Below are 12,361 nucleotides of genomic sequence, written 5' to 3' on the forward strand. Positions count from 1 at the left end.
GGAAGATAGAGCAGATGTTAGTCAAAAAAATAAGGTTGCATTTTTCTTCGGTAAATACAGTATGTATAAATGATGTCATTTAAAGCAGAACAGAAAAATTTGAATGCTAAAACTCATTTTTGTTCATACAGTTTTGAGCAAGTTTGTGTCACCGGCCTTGCTATTCCAGACAACCCTGGCAGAAGAGAGGGAGCAGGCTTCTGTAAATAAGGAAAACACCCCTCTACTTGCTGGGGCAGGGTTGCACTGCACACATAGGCACTGAGTTGATCTCAGGACACTTTAACATTTCAATGGCTCCTCTGCTTTTTGGCATATAATTCTCTGTAAGACAGACAGATGTTGGTATATTCTGTCACCTAAAACACTCCGAGCCTGTAAATTCATGGTTATGTGGCTATATTTGTTTTTGTAACATTCAGTGACATACTCATTGGGAAGACCATACTGGCACCAGTACAAATAGCAGGTGTGTTTGTATATAGAAACCTGTTGAAGGATGCTACACAAATTCCACAGACAAATAGGAAGACAGTAGCTCTTTAATTGGAAAAGGCACTTTATTTGTGACAAAGGTAACATCCATTTTCTATATTTAAGCTTTATATGTCACTAATAAAAATGTTGTGTGTGCAAGCAACTGTAAAATGCCAGACCAATGCAAGCATGCCATTAATGATGGAAGCCTTTGGCGCTGTCAGGCTTTCTTAAACTCAACTCTGAAGGCTTGCATCTTCCAACTACAAGAGCTCAAGTGGACCAAAACCTCTAACATTAGACTACAGCGCCCTCTAGCCTGAGAAGGAGGGGAGGCAGCTGATGAACTGCTTGAAGAGGCTCTGCTGCAGAGGATTCTCTTGCCTCTGGGAAGGTGTGGCCATTCACTGCACTTGGGATGCTTTCCGTCCGTCCGTCCGTCCGTCCTCAGGGTTGACCTGTGAGACTGTTTTTATTTTTAATCTCAAAAAGTTGTGGAATCATAAATTCGATGCTCAAACTTTCCTCCTCCAATGCATTTAAATGAGTGGTATTTGTACAAGAACAGGACTAGCTGTGTGTACTGCTCACCTGTGTGTGATCTCAGAACTCGGAAAGCCAAGCGGGACAGCACAAACTCAAAGCCAGCCCAGGCTACACAGCATAACCCTGCCTCAAACAATAGAGAAGTGACTTGAAGGCAGGCAGAGGAGCAGGAAAGAGGAAGAGGAGAAGAGATGAAGGAGGAAGACTAGATTTATTTAAGAAACCCTGTGGATCTGATTTCTTGTCCGTTGTTTACCTAGTTCCTTACATTCTAGTGTGAAAGCACTCTGCTCAGGGAGGGGAAACAAGGGTTAAGCTTGTACAGGACTGCACAGAAAGATGTCGCTATGAGGTCCTCTGCTCCCTAGGTTCAATGTGCAGAATACTCACCAGATGCAGAATTATGACAGGAACCACCATTGAGTATTTTAATATTAGACTGTGGAGCTATTTGCTAACATGCTTTAGAAAAGCTCAGATTTAACACACACACACACACACACACACACACACACACACACACATGCTTCCTCTTGAAGCTGCATTATTATTATTTTAATCTCCACTGCTTCTGTTCCATAGCTTTTACAGAAATTTTCAAGTTCAAAGACTCCAGTGGGTAAAAGGGGTCCCACAGTGGGGAAAGAGAGCTTGCTAGTGGGTTTATTTTTTACCCTGAGCATTTGTGCGTTAATCACCCAGCTTTGAAGGATTTCTTTTTAACATTCTTTTCCGTGTACAATAAGCACTGCAATTTATTACACTGTTGGAGGAAACAGATTTTGTTAGGCTGTGCCTTTCTTGGCTGTTCATCTCGAATTTAGTGTGTGTACTCAATATTTGTGATGAGGCTTAAGTTATGACCTAATCATGATCGAGTTTCCATCATAATGTCTCTCCCTCTAGAAGGTCAAAGATCATTCCCACCTCAATGTACCTTCCATTATCTGCTAAGGGAAGAGTGTGTGTGTGTGTGTGTGTGTGTGTGTGTGTGTGTGTGTGTGTGCAATTTTGGTGTGCCACAGTGGGAGGGGACTTTTATCACATCTTTTCATCTATCAATCTAAACCAGGAAACAAGATAGAAAAATCACTCCTCTCCAGATTTTCTGTGACAGGATCACACTACCTTAGTAAGCGGACATGCAGCCCTCAAGCTCAGAACCCAAACCATGCCTTCTCAACATCCACTCAGGCTTAATTTTTATGAGAGTGACAGCACTCTCAGGAGGGGAGAGATAAAAGTGTGTCTAATTACACGATCATGTCAGAATTCGCCTGAGCCAGGTTCCCACCAAGCATCTGGGGTGAATTTCCCCTGAGTGGTTCCCGGTACTCGCCAGACCCTTCTCTTTAAACCAGCCTCCGTGCCCCTCACTCCGCCCACGCCCAGGTCTCTGGGCTGGTACAAGCTTCCCAGAGCCTTGGTTGGTCCTGGCAGGCCATCAACAGATCATCTCCTGGGGCGGTTGCGAGCGGGGCTGGGATGCTGTGTGGTGGCGGTGGGGGTTGTGTTTGTAGTACTCCCGGGAAGTCCTGATGTCACGAGAGCGGCAAGGACATCGCAAGGAGGAGTCGTGTTACAGTAAGGATGGGCAGTGGCGCGCGCGGCCGGAGCGCACGCTCCAGCCGCGGGGAATCATAGCCGGGAAGGCAGGAGCCTGCCCTGCTCCGCTCGCCCAGCCCGCCCGGGAGGAGGCACACTCCGCGCTGCTGCTCGCCACGCTGGAAACGTCTACACTGACCGTAGCATGCCACGGCTCTGTTCGGCGTGCCAGCCCTGGGTGCGAGCAGAGGCTGAAGACGCCACGGTGGGCTTCCAGCTCGTTGATTAATGAGAAAAATAATGTATTTTGGTGAGTGTTCTCTCTGATGATGCAATTCCGGGGGGTGCCTGGTGGCTCTCCATCATGCAAGCAAACGATTTTTAAAAAATCTTTAAGCTGCTAGAATATATTACACGAAACCTACCTCCAGTGGGCAACTGGCGGACTCGCTAGAGCGGTATTTAAATCTTCCTTTGTGCCACCTTTGGGGCTGGTTGGTAATCAACTGTGCACGATGTAAGCTGGAAAAGAAGAGGCAAGGGTGGGGTGGATAAACTTTGCTTTGACTTGTGGCCACGAAGTTGGCTTATTTAGCTGGGTGTATGAGACGTGGTGCAGCGTGGGAAGTCGTGGGCTAACTTAATGGAATGCGAGACAAAGTTCCCACACGACTGATGCCCTGGGAGCTTAGTCAACATGAACGTACGTCTCAAGCATCGGGGTTTTCCCTAGTTCAGAAGCAGGAAAGGAAAACATTGTCGAGTGAGCAGCCCTTTTCAGCCCCGTGCTCCTTCAGGCTAGAAGAGGCTAGCACCAAATGCTTATTACTTTAAACCTTCCGAGGTCACAGGGATGTTAAATATGTGTGCGGTTTAGTTCGGGGCTGCGGTGGAATGCTCCCCAAGGTTTTCAGCTGAGCTGCCTGCATTTGCAGAAAGCATGTGGAAGCTTAGATGTGGGCTCTGGGCTGAGCACTGGGAGCAGGCTGGGAGCTGAGTTGTACCTTTGCACTGCAACGCTGCAGCTTACATCTGAGAAAAGAGGCAGAGCCCTTCACTTCTGGGGAAGAAACCAAGGAGTAAGACGGAGGAGTCTTTCCTCCTCCCTGGCGTTATGCTTTCCTTCTGTAAGTCCCAGCCGGTGTCATCATTTAACAGCATCTACCTGATACTAAAAGGTTTGTGAGAGCAACTGGAGTGGGGCCGGGGGTACTATTGTACACTGCAGACTCAGTGGGTGATTTTGGGGTTTGCTTTAAATATGAAATCAGCAGTCTTCCTTCAAGTTAAATTTAGATATGTGTGGATGGGGAGCTATTAGTTTGGTGGGCATGTATTTCCCTGTATGCTATTTGCTTTGTCTTGTTTTATGGAGCCTTTTGAAACATTTGCGAAAGTGTGGAAGGATCCTGAGTTGCAAAAGCTTAATGCCTTTAGTTGTCTTGACAGGAGCTTTGATTGCTCTATAATTTGTGTCTTATTAGAAAAGAAATCTTAAAATAATCAGAATTTATTTGAAAGAAAGGATCCTCATTCCATAGCCCAATTCCAGCAGAATCCAGACTTAAGTAGCACTTTTCTTGTGGGTAGCTGTGAGGGACACAGTGTTTATATATATTGTGTGCGATTTTTGACAAATGAGGAAACTTGTAGAGATAATGTGTCTTTTGAACATAATTAAATTTCAGCATCTACAATGAGATTCAGGGATAGCAGAGAATATTATAGTTTTAGTTTTAGTTTTGGGGGCATTAAAAAATGCCTGATGGAATTTCGAAGTAGGACTAAGCAGAGAACTAGGAAGAGTCTCAAAGTCCAGGGCAGAGACTGTCCACACCGTGCTGGTCTGCCGTGTGGGTGACTGAAGAAATGCTCACAGAGCTAGCTCAGGTTGTTAACTGTGTGTTAACCCAGCCGTTCTGGAAAGTGGGCAGATCTACAGGCAATTAGTTTCACTGTGTAATGTATGCTTTTCAGACTGTGATTTGAAATGTCCTAGTCACTCCAGCTGAAAGTACACTTTTGCTAAGGCCAGGCTGAAGTTTCCCTCAGGGTTGTGAACATGGTTTTGCCTCACCACCATCCCCACCATCATTCCAGTGTGAGAAATGTTTTCTGTTCTTGTAGGAAGTGATGTGTATATTAAGAGGTTGGGCTTTGGCAGCCCCTCACTGAAGCTGCTAGACATCCAGAACCCTTAGAGCCAACTCGCGTCTCAGAAAGTCGCCTGGCACTAGAGTGAGAACAAATAAATAAATACACAGAAAACCTGAGAATAACCTGGGCATCTTCCAATCCCATAAGCATACTAATGTCTGTGTCCATGCCCCTGCACATGTGTGTATGTCTATGTACATATAAGCCTAAAATATTCCTATTTTAGGTATTTGAAAAAAACAGGGCTTTCACTTGCAAATGTATTGATGCTTCATTACTTCCTTCCTTTTTGAGCTGCTAATGATTTATCAAGCCAAAACCAATAGGGGCCAAGGGAAAGCTTCCTTCATGGGCTTCTCTGGTGACTTGTGGCAGTGGGATAGCCATGTCAAAAGTCCTCTATTTGTGTCCCCAGTAGGAGCGATGAAGAGCATGAGCATGCTATGTGAAGAGGTGAATTGAAGGCAAGTGGGTTAGTTCCTGCTCAGACCCATAACCTGTTCTGCAAGGTGTTGTCCCATTTCAAATATAGCTGAAGACTCCTTTCCTGATGAGGGTGGCTTGGTCTACCTGATTTAAGCTTCCTCCCCTTGGGACACTAAGTAGCTGTACCCGTACAAGGTCAGCTAGAGTGAGTTGAATGTGTATACAAATGGATGAGCTATGTATGATTTCCAATTCTTTTTCCCCCCTTTGGTTTTTCCAGACAGGGTTTCTCTGTCTGGAACTCTTTTGTAGACCACGCTGGCTTTGACCTCAGAGATCTGCCTACCTCTGCCTCTGAATTGCTGGGATTACAGGCTTGGGCCACCATGCCCGGCTTGATTTCCAGTTCTAACCATCAGATCCTATCTGAATGTGTTCTCTCACAGCTGTGGGACTGCTCGACCCTTTTAATGACTTAAGCCCCACTTTCACGTCCTATTGAGATTTTGCTGTGGGGTTTTCAGTGATTGTTTGTCTGCACTTGTTATTTTAGTGATTTCAGTTTGCTGTTCCGCCGCGGTGGGTGCTCCTGTCACTCTATCGATTTTACATGCATTACTTGTAGTTAAATGTGAGATTCACAAAGGAGAAAGAAGAGGGAAAATCCCAGTCAGCATCCCTGTCAGTGGGATGTACTGTCAAAGCAAAAAGAAAAGAGCAAAGACTATGAAATTAACCTTCCTGCCCCCATAAAGATTTTACAAAGTTAGAAATTACATGTGCCATGGATTAATAGCCATTAATAATTTATTCAGTATTGAAAGTCGGGCACCTAGAGACTTCTCCCCAGACTCAGGAAGAAAGGCTGTGGGTGGTTGTCAGCTCAACAGGCAGAGCTGCCAGGTCACAGTGGGGCTAAGGAGTGTGCTGGTATGAAGGACAGATTGTTTGCTTGAATGCATCACCGCAGTCGCCCGGTACCCAGCAGAAGGCTGTAGTAAGTCACTGTCTCTAGCCCTGGGCACCATATGTCTGAATAATGTCCCTTCCCCACTCCATATCTTTCTTCCTTTCTGGAGGGTCAGTCATCGATGACAGTGGCATGCTAACCACACATTGCCTCAGGTGGCCGCAAAGGTGCCACATCTTGTCCTTAGGTGTCAGGAGAGAAGCAGCAGAACGATGGTCCTCAGGAGTTTCTGTGTGGCCCCAAATCCGTGCTTCCAGACTTGAGCCACCCAAATGGAAACTATAGCAATCGGGCCATCTAAAAGTGGTTGGGGCTTACTCCTTGATAATACTCCTAAAAAAGAAAATGATACACCTGAAACAAATAGGCAGAACCGAGAGACAAATGTTAGCACTCACTGCAAATGTTACTATTAATAGTATAATAATTAAACCCAGAGAAAAGGGCAAGCAAATTTTAGAAAGTGTGACTGAGCTGTTCAAGTTCAGCTTGATGTTAATTGTGGATCAGCTATGTCCTTTAAAATGACTAAGGAAAGGAAGAGAAATACCTAATGGTATGCCTGTCATATGCAGAAATGCTTCATCTAGGAAGTCTTTTTTTTTTTTTTAACACAACAAGCAGTTGGAAATGTCTAAGGAAGATCCTAGTCCCTTCCTTCTAATAGATGCACATATTCAGCCCTCAAAGGACTGTTTTCCCTCTGATATTTAGAACAGCTCACCTCAATGTGTGCACCTTGGACAGTGGTTTAACTATGATGTTTCACCTCTGAGACAGGGTGTTGGAAACACAGTTGTGTAGCAAGGTTGAGATGAGAAGAAAACAGGAGGCAGCAGAGAGAAACATCCCTTTCTTTCTGAACATCCAACTCCTTCTCATTTGCAGTAAACCACCCATTATTAGAAATGAGGTTTGGGAGAATCTTTCCATTCACTCAGGAGATAATTCTATATCCCCTGAATCAGTGAGAATAGAGAATAATTAGGAAGCGGTACATCCGAGCTTCTGTCTTCAAATGTTGAGTTTGTACTGCCATGTCCTGTTACAAATGGATCACAATCACATGCCGGGCAACAATAGCAACCAGCGACAGGGATTGAGAACAGCACCTGCTGTCAGGAATGGTCCTGGAAAGGAACCAGAACCAAAGGGACCTTCAAGCACCGTCTTCTGAAAGCTGGTTTTCCTCTGCATTCATTCCAAGTTCTCATTTTAAAAAGCCAAGTTTGGCCATTGTAACAGTAACACAGATTCTTCAACACAGACTTACATTTTGTGCCATTTTCCCTCTGCCTTTTTCTTTTTCTTAAAGGCCCTTCTTAGTTGCTATAATTATATGGAAATGAGATGAGTTTATTTAAGGGATAAGTCCCCAAATTCATGAGATAATGAAGACTTACAAAGTTACCCTTTTGTGGGTGGCAAATTGTTCCGAAAAAAAAACAAATGAAAAATTTAAATTAGTGGTTTCTGATTTCCCTTTCAGAAGGGGCTGCAGCTGCTTTTGACTGAGATCTCCCCCATAAGACAAGGTGTATGTGCATGTGCGTGTGTGTGTGTGTGTGTGTGTGTGTGTGTGTGTGTGTGTGTGTGTTGTTATATAGATAGCCCAATATAATTCTTTATCCACAGCTCTTGTATATTCCTGAATCTTTTTGCATCATTTGAATGATTACACTTAAATGCTGATTAATATGGTAGATTTAATGTATATTTTTAGCCTAGCTGCTTTTTAATTTGAACAATTATTCTATGCATTATAGGTCTTAAAAATCAAAAAAGCTAATTCTCAAGGCTTCTCCTGCTTAAGAAACCAAGATGCTTGTATAAGCAAAAATTTATTTCTTCTTGACCTTGAGAAGGGGATATTTCTATTTGTATTACACTGTGAAAAACATGTCATAAAACAGCAAAAGTCACAATCCTTGTCTGTCTGTCTGTAAGGAAACCATTATGTATCATTTCCCACAAAGATTAGTTTTGCAGCAGAATTTCACAAATGATTGGTGGCATTAAGAGAAAATATAGCCTAAGAGGTGGCTAGAAATATCAAAACTTAAAGTGGCTGAGATCATGCTTGAACCAAATTGCTAGGGTTGGAAATAGGAAGACGTTTCTCTCTGTCACAGCATTCAAATTGTTATGAGGCCATTGGAAGTCAGCCAGCCTTCGTTGTATGTGAACTCCAGCTTGGCACAGAATTTAACATGGAAAACATTGCCATGAAAATTCTCCTGTGTAAAGTCTCCAATGCATTTGGAGCAGTGGAGAGGACACATCAGCCCCTTCTCCTGATCCACCTTTCAGTTTCCTCCATTGGACCCACCCGCAATGTTATGTTTCTGTAAGGTAAGAGAAGAAAGAAAAAATTAACACGGCCAAAGTCAGAAAAGAAATCAGCAGCAGTATCACAAGGTATCATCATTGACCACAAAGGATGTACTGTGTTCCAACTACTGTACCTGTGAAGGAATGTGGGTGAGAGGACGCAGATGGATTGGAAGGCTGAGAGGTTTTAGTGGATGAAGGCTGTTGAAAATGTTGGTTGTTCTGGATTGAGCAAGCACTTGAGGGTGGAGAGAAAGGCTAGCTTCCTCCTCAACTCATAGCGCAATGACAGTACTTACTTAAAAGCTTGGACTTCATGTTGAGAAGTAACAGTCCTTCTTGCTTCCAAAATGTATGGTGCTATTATTTATTTTGTTTATCTCTAGATTGTTTTATTTGGTTTTTGTGTATTTGGGGAGGGGATAAAGGGAGATCTGAGAATGCAGGTATCTGAGGAGGCCAGAGGTGTCTGATCCCCTTTGAAAATGGAGTAACTTGTAACTTATAAGCTACTTGACATGGGTGGTAGGAACCAAACTCAGGTCCTCTGCAAAAGTAGCAAGCACTCTTAACCACTGAGTCATCTCTTCAGCCCTGTGTGTGTGTGTGTGTGTGTGTGTGTGTGTGTGTGATTTGAGGATTCTTGGTAAAATTCTGTCATTTCCTCCATTCCCTTTCTTCCCTCTGACCCATCCCATGCCCCTCTGCATGATACTGTTGATACTCTCAGAGTCATAGCATCTTTTTATTTAATTGTTGTTGTTGTTGTTGTGTGTGTGTGCTTTTATTTTTTCCCATAGTTGTGAAAACTAATCCTTAGATATTAGACCATAAATTAGATATAGTAGAATCACCTCTTCTTTTTTTTTTTTTGTCCTGTTTTTATTGTCATAGGACTCTGAAGTGGAAAGAAAAGAGAAAGAACTCTATAGAGTATTAAGATCAATATGCAAACATCTCTGAAGAGAACATAAATCATCATATAAGATGGTCAGGTTGGAATTTGCCACGATTCACCTGATACAGTGCAGGGACATTCTCTCACTGGGGCATAGTCAAGAAGAGAACCTGTGAACCAGTAGCTCAGAGTACCAGGAAGGTCACCAGTTCTGAAGTGATTGTTTAGGTAGGAGAAAAAGAAACATGAATTTTGACAAGTTTTTGCCAGATTTTTGCAGAATTTTCTTCACCCATAAGTTTTTGTATATTTGTGCATTTTGCTGAGGAGGAAGGGTACTGGGGGCAGATTGCTCTGAGGATAAAAATGCAGTGATGACTGTAAATATCCTTTAATAAACATGATCTCTCACACTTGCATAACAATTTGCTTTTCAAAACATGCTGTTTTTATCCTCAAAATGACCTATTTCAGGACGTAGACAAAATGCAATTATTCCTATTTTGTGGATGAACTTGAGCCTCCAGTCACTGACATTTCGTTCTCAAGGTCATACAGCTATTGAGTTCTTAACTAAGAACTTCAGAGATGTACTCAATGCTCTTCATAGCAGGGTACAGGACTTGGGGATTATTTTTGTAAATAGAAGTTATTTGTACTAATACTTCTAGGGAAAATATTCTCACTAACAACAAAAGAAATGAAGAAATGATTAGGATGGTAGACGTGTCTGTGCTGTGAGTATAAAATCATAACTGAATATAGGGGTATGAATATAATTCACAATTTTATTTGTTCTGCTTTGTCATTTATATAAAAACTTAATCAGAGAAAATCAATAATGCCTAGAAGGCATGAGTTGGTATAATAGAAAGGATGCTTACCCCTCACCCAAATTTGTGCTTTGAAGTCCTGATCTCAATGTGATGGCATTAGGAAGTAGTTGGGGTGTGATGGTGGGAATACAGCCACTGTATCTATCCAGACTCTAGAGCTCAGACACATGAGCATCTATTGTTTAAGATACCCAAGCTATGACATTTTGTCATCGCAGCCTAAGCTAAGTGTGACAGCTGTGGGAAGAGCCCATCTTTCTGTGCTGTGGAACCAGATGTTAAAGCTTACATTAGTTTTGTGGCTTAAATTTCTGATCTTTCACTAGTTAATCCAATGTTTGCAAAGTGTTGCCAGTCATTCGTGCTATGAGGTCTTTGAAATTCACAAAGGCCTCACCACCAGGAATGTTCAAGATGGTTTCTCAGTCCTGTCTTCTGAATGTTCAAGATGGTCTCTCAGTCCTGTCTTCTGAATGTTCAAAATAGCCTCTTGTCTTCACTATGGGACTGCAAAAATGGAGGAATTGGTCTACTTTGCAATCTAACTATTCCACTCATTGATTCAGTGTCTGAGTAGATCCTTACACCTTAGATGTATTTTTTTCTTTGTAAAATAATTTTTTTCAGTTCTGTTTGGATGACTAAAATATGTAATAGATATGAAAATATTGGATACCAGGAAGAACATGGAAGTAGAAGTTTAAGTTTTTCTTTAATTTTTACATTCACACAAATGACGTACAGATGTATAAAACTTGAGAAAAATACTTGTATCCACTGAGATCAAACCTGAAATAGGATTATTCTAAGTCCTTAATATGGAAGGACTTCAGTGGGAATTGACTGTTTCATTGGTGAAGCTGTGTGTGGTGGGATGGTAGGAATCCAGACAGAAAACCAATAGGAAGCAACTGACAGGTATGAGTGGAAAGACAGGAAATAGTTCTGAAGGCTAAAGCCCAGGACCTTCTCACAGGGCTGGAGTCACAGCGGATCCAAGAAGTTAATGTGTGAAGGAGTCCTGTTTTAAGTCTAGAGAGAGACAGAGGCATACCCAGCCTTCTTCCGTTCTTACATTCTTCAGTTACTGTCTTGGCCCCTGCTGTGGGATGGTCTGTATGTCAAATTACTCTGATTGGTCAATAAATAAAACACTGATTGGCCAGTGATTAGGCAGAAAGTATAGACGGGTCTAAGAGAGAGGATAAAAGAAAGAACAGGAAAGTGGAAGGAGTCACTGCCAGCCACCGCCATGACAAGCAGCATGTGAAGACGCCAGTAAGCCGCAAGCCACGTGGCAAGGTATAGATTTAGAGTAATGGATTAATTTAAGCTATAAGAACAGTTAGCAAGAAGCCTGCCATCGCCATACAGTTTGTAAGCAATATAAGTCTCTGTGTTTACGTGGTTGGGTCTGAGCGGCTGTGGGATTGGCGGGTGACAGAGATTTGTCCTGACTGTGGGCAAGGCAGGAAAACTCTAGCTACAGGCCCCTTATTGCTGGACCTCCCCCAGTGACCAAATGGCCAGGTATCCTGGGAGATGTGACCTGCACATTTTAGCTGTCTTGGATCAAAAAGGACATACAAGGAGATTTTATAGCTGATGTAAGTGGCATATGAATGGGAGCATGTTTCTGCAAAGACAACTCAAAAGTCTTAGTGGGAGTTTGGGGGAAAAGTAAGAAGCAAAGTGTTATATGGTTGAAGAACTTGTTTCAAAATCCACTGGTTCAAGTACTTGCCTTGTTATTTTCCAGCAGTGTCCCATATGACAAATCTGTAGATCTTTCTCTGCATCACAATTTCCTTTTTTATAATGGGCTGGGGTATACCTAATGATGAGTTTGTTATATTTGAATACAGGCTTCATAATCTGCAAAAAGCCATATGAATGGGCCTTGCAATGATCGTGAGGAATCTGTAAATAAATCTCAAAGAAAGGAGGGGTGTAGGGAATGTGACCTGGATATATATCCTAACTAGCATTTTGGAAACTTCAGTGCAGAGTTCTAAGTATTTGGAAGTGGATATTTGCTTAGTTCTGGCTACCTCATCAAAGAGTCTTTCATAGTATGTGTGGGCTTAAATATATCTTGGAGGCGAGGTAACCTGTCCTTCTGCATTATTCCATAACTAAGGGACATTGCAGAAGAGGGAAGGCCAGGAAGGAGGA

The 12,361-nt window shown here is 42.7% G+C and overlaps 1 protein-coding gene across 4 annotated transcripts in view; it reads left to right on the top strand.

Annotated features, from left to right (window-relative positions):
* Znf385d (zinc finger protein 385D) overlaps positions 1-12,361 on the top strand; it is a 938,498-nt gene that overhangs the window by 583,390 nt on the left and 342,747 nt on the right. The window contains exon 1 of one of the 4 annotated variants that reach the window (XM_028875659.2): positions 1,829-2,878. The exons of 1 other annotated variant lie outside the window; for it this stretch is intronic. In XM_028875659.2, the coding sequence (XP_028731492.1) occupies positions 2,857-2,878 (22 nt within the window). In that variant the 5' untranslated portion in view covers positions 1,829-2,856. 2 more of the 4 variants (XM_028875658.2, XM_028875660.2) reach the window with 2 other exon arrangements.

The sequence above is a fragment of the Peromyscus leucopus genome, chromosome 9 (assembly GCF_004664715.2).
Source record: "Peromyscus leucopus breed LL Stock chromosome 9, UCI_PerLeu_2.1, whole genome shotgun sequence".
Classification (NCBI taxonomy): Eukaryota; Metazoa; Chordata; class Mammalia; order Rodentia; family Cricetidae; genus Peromyscus; species Peromyscus leucopus.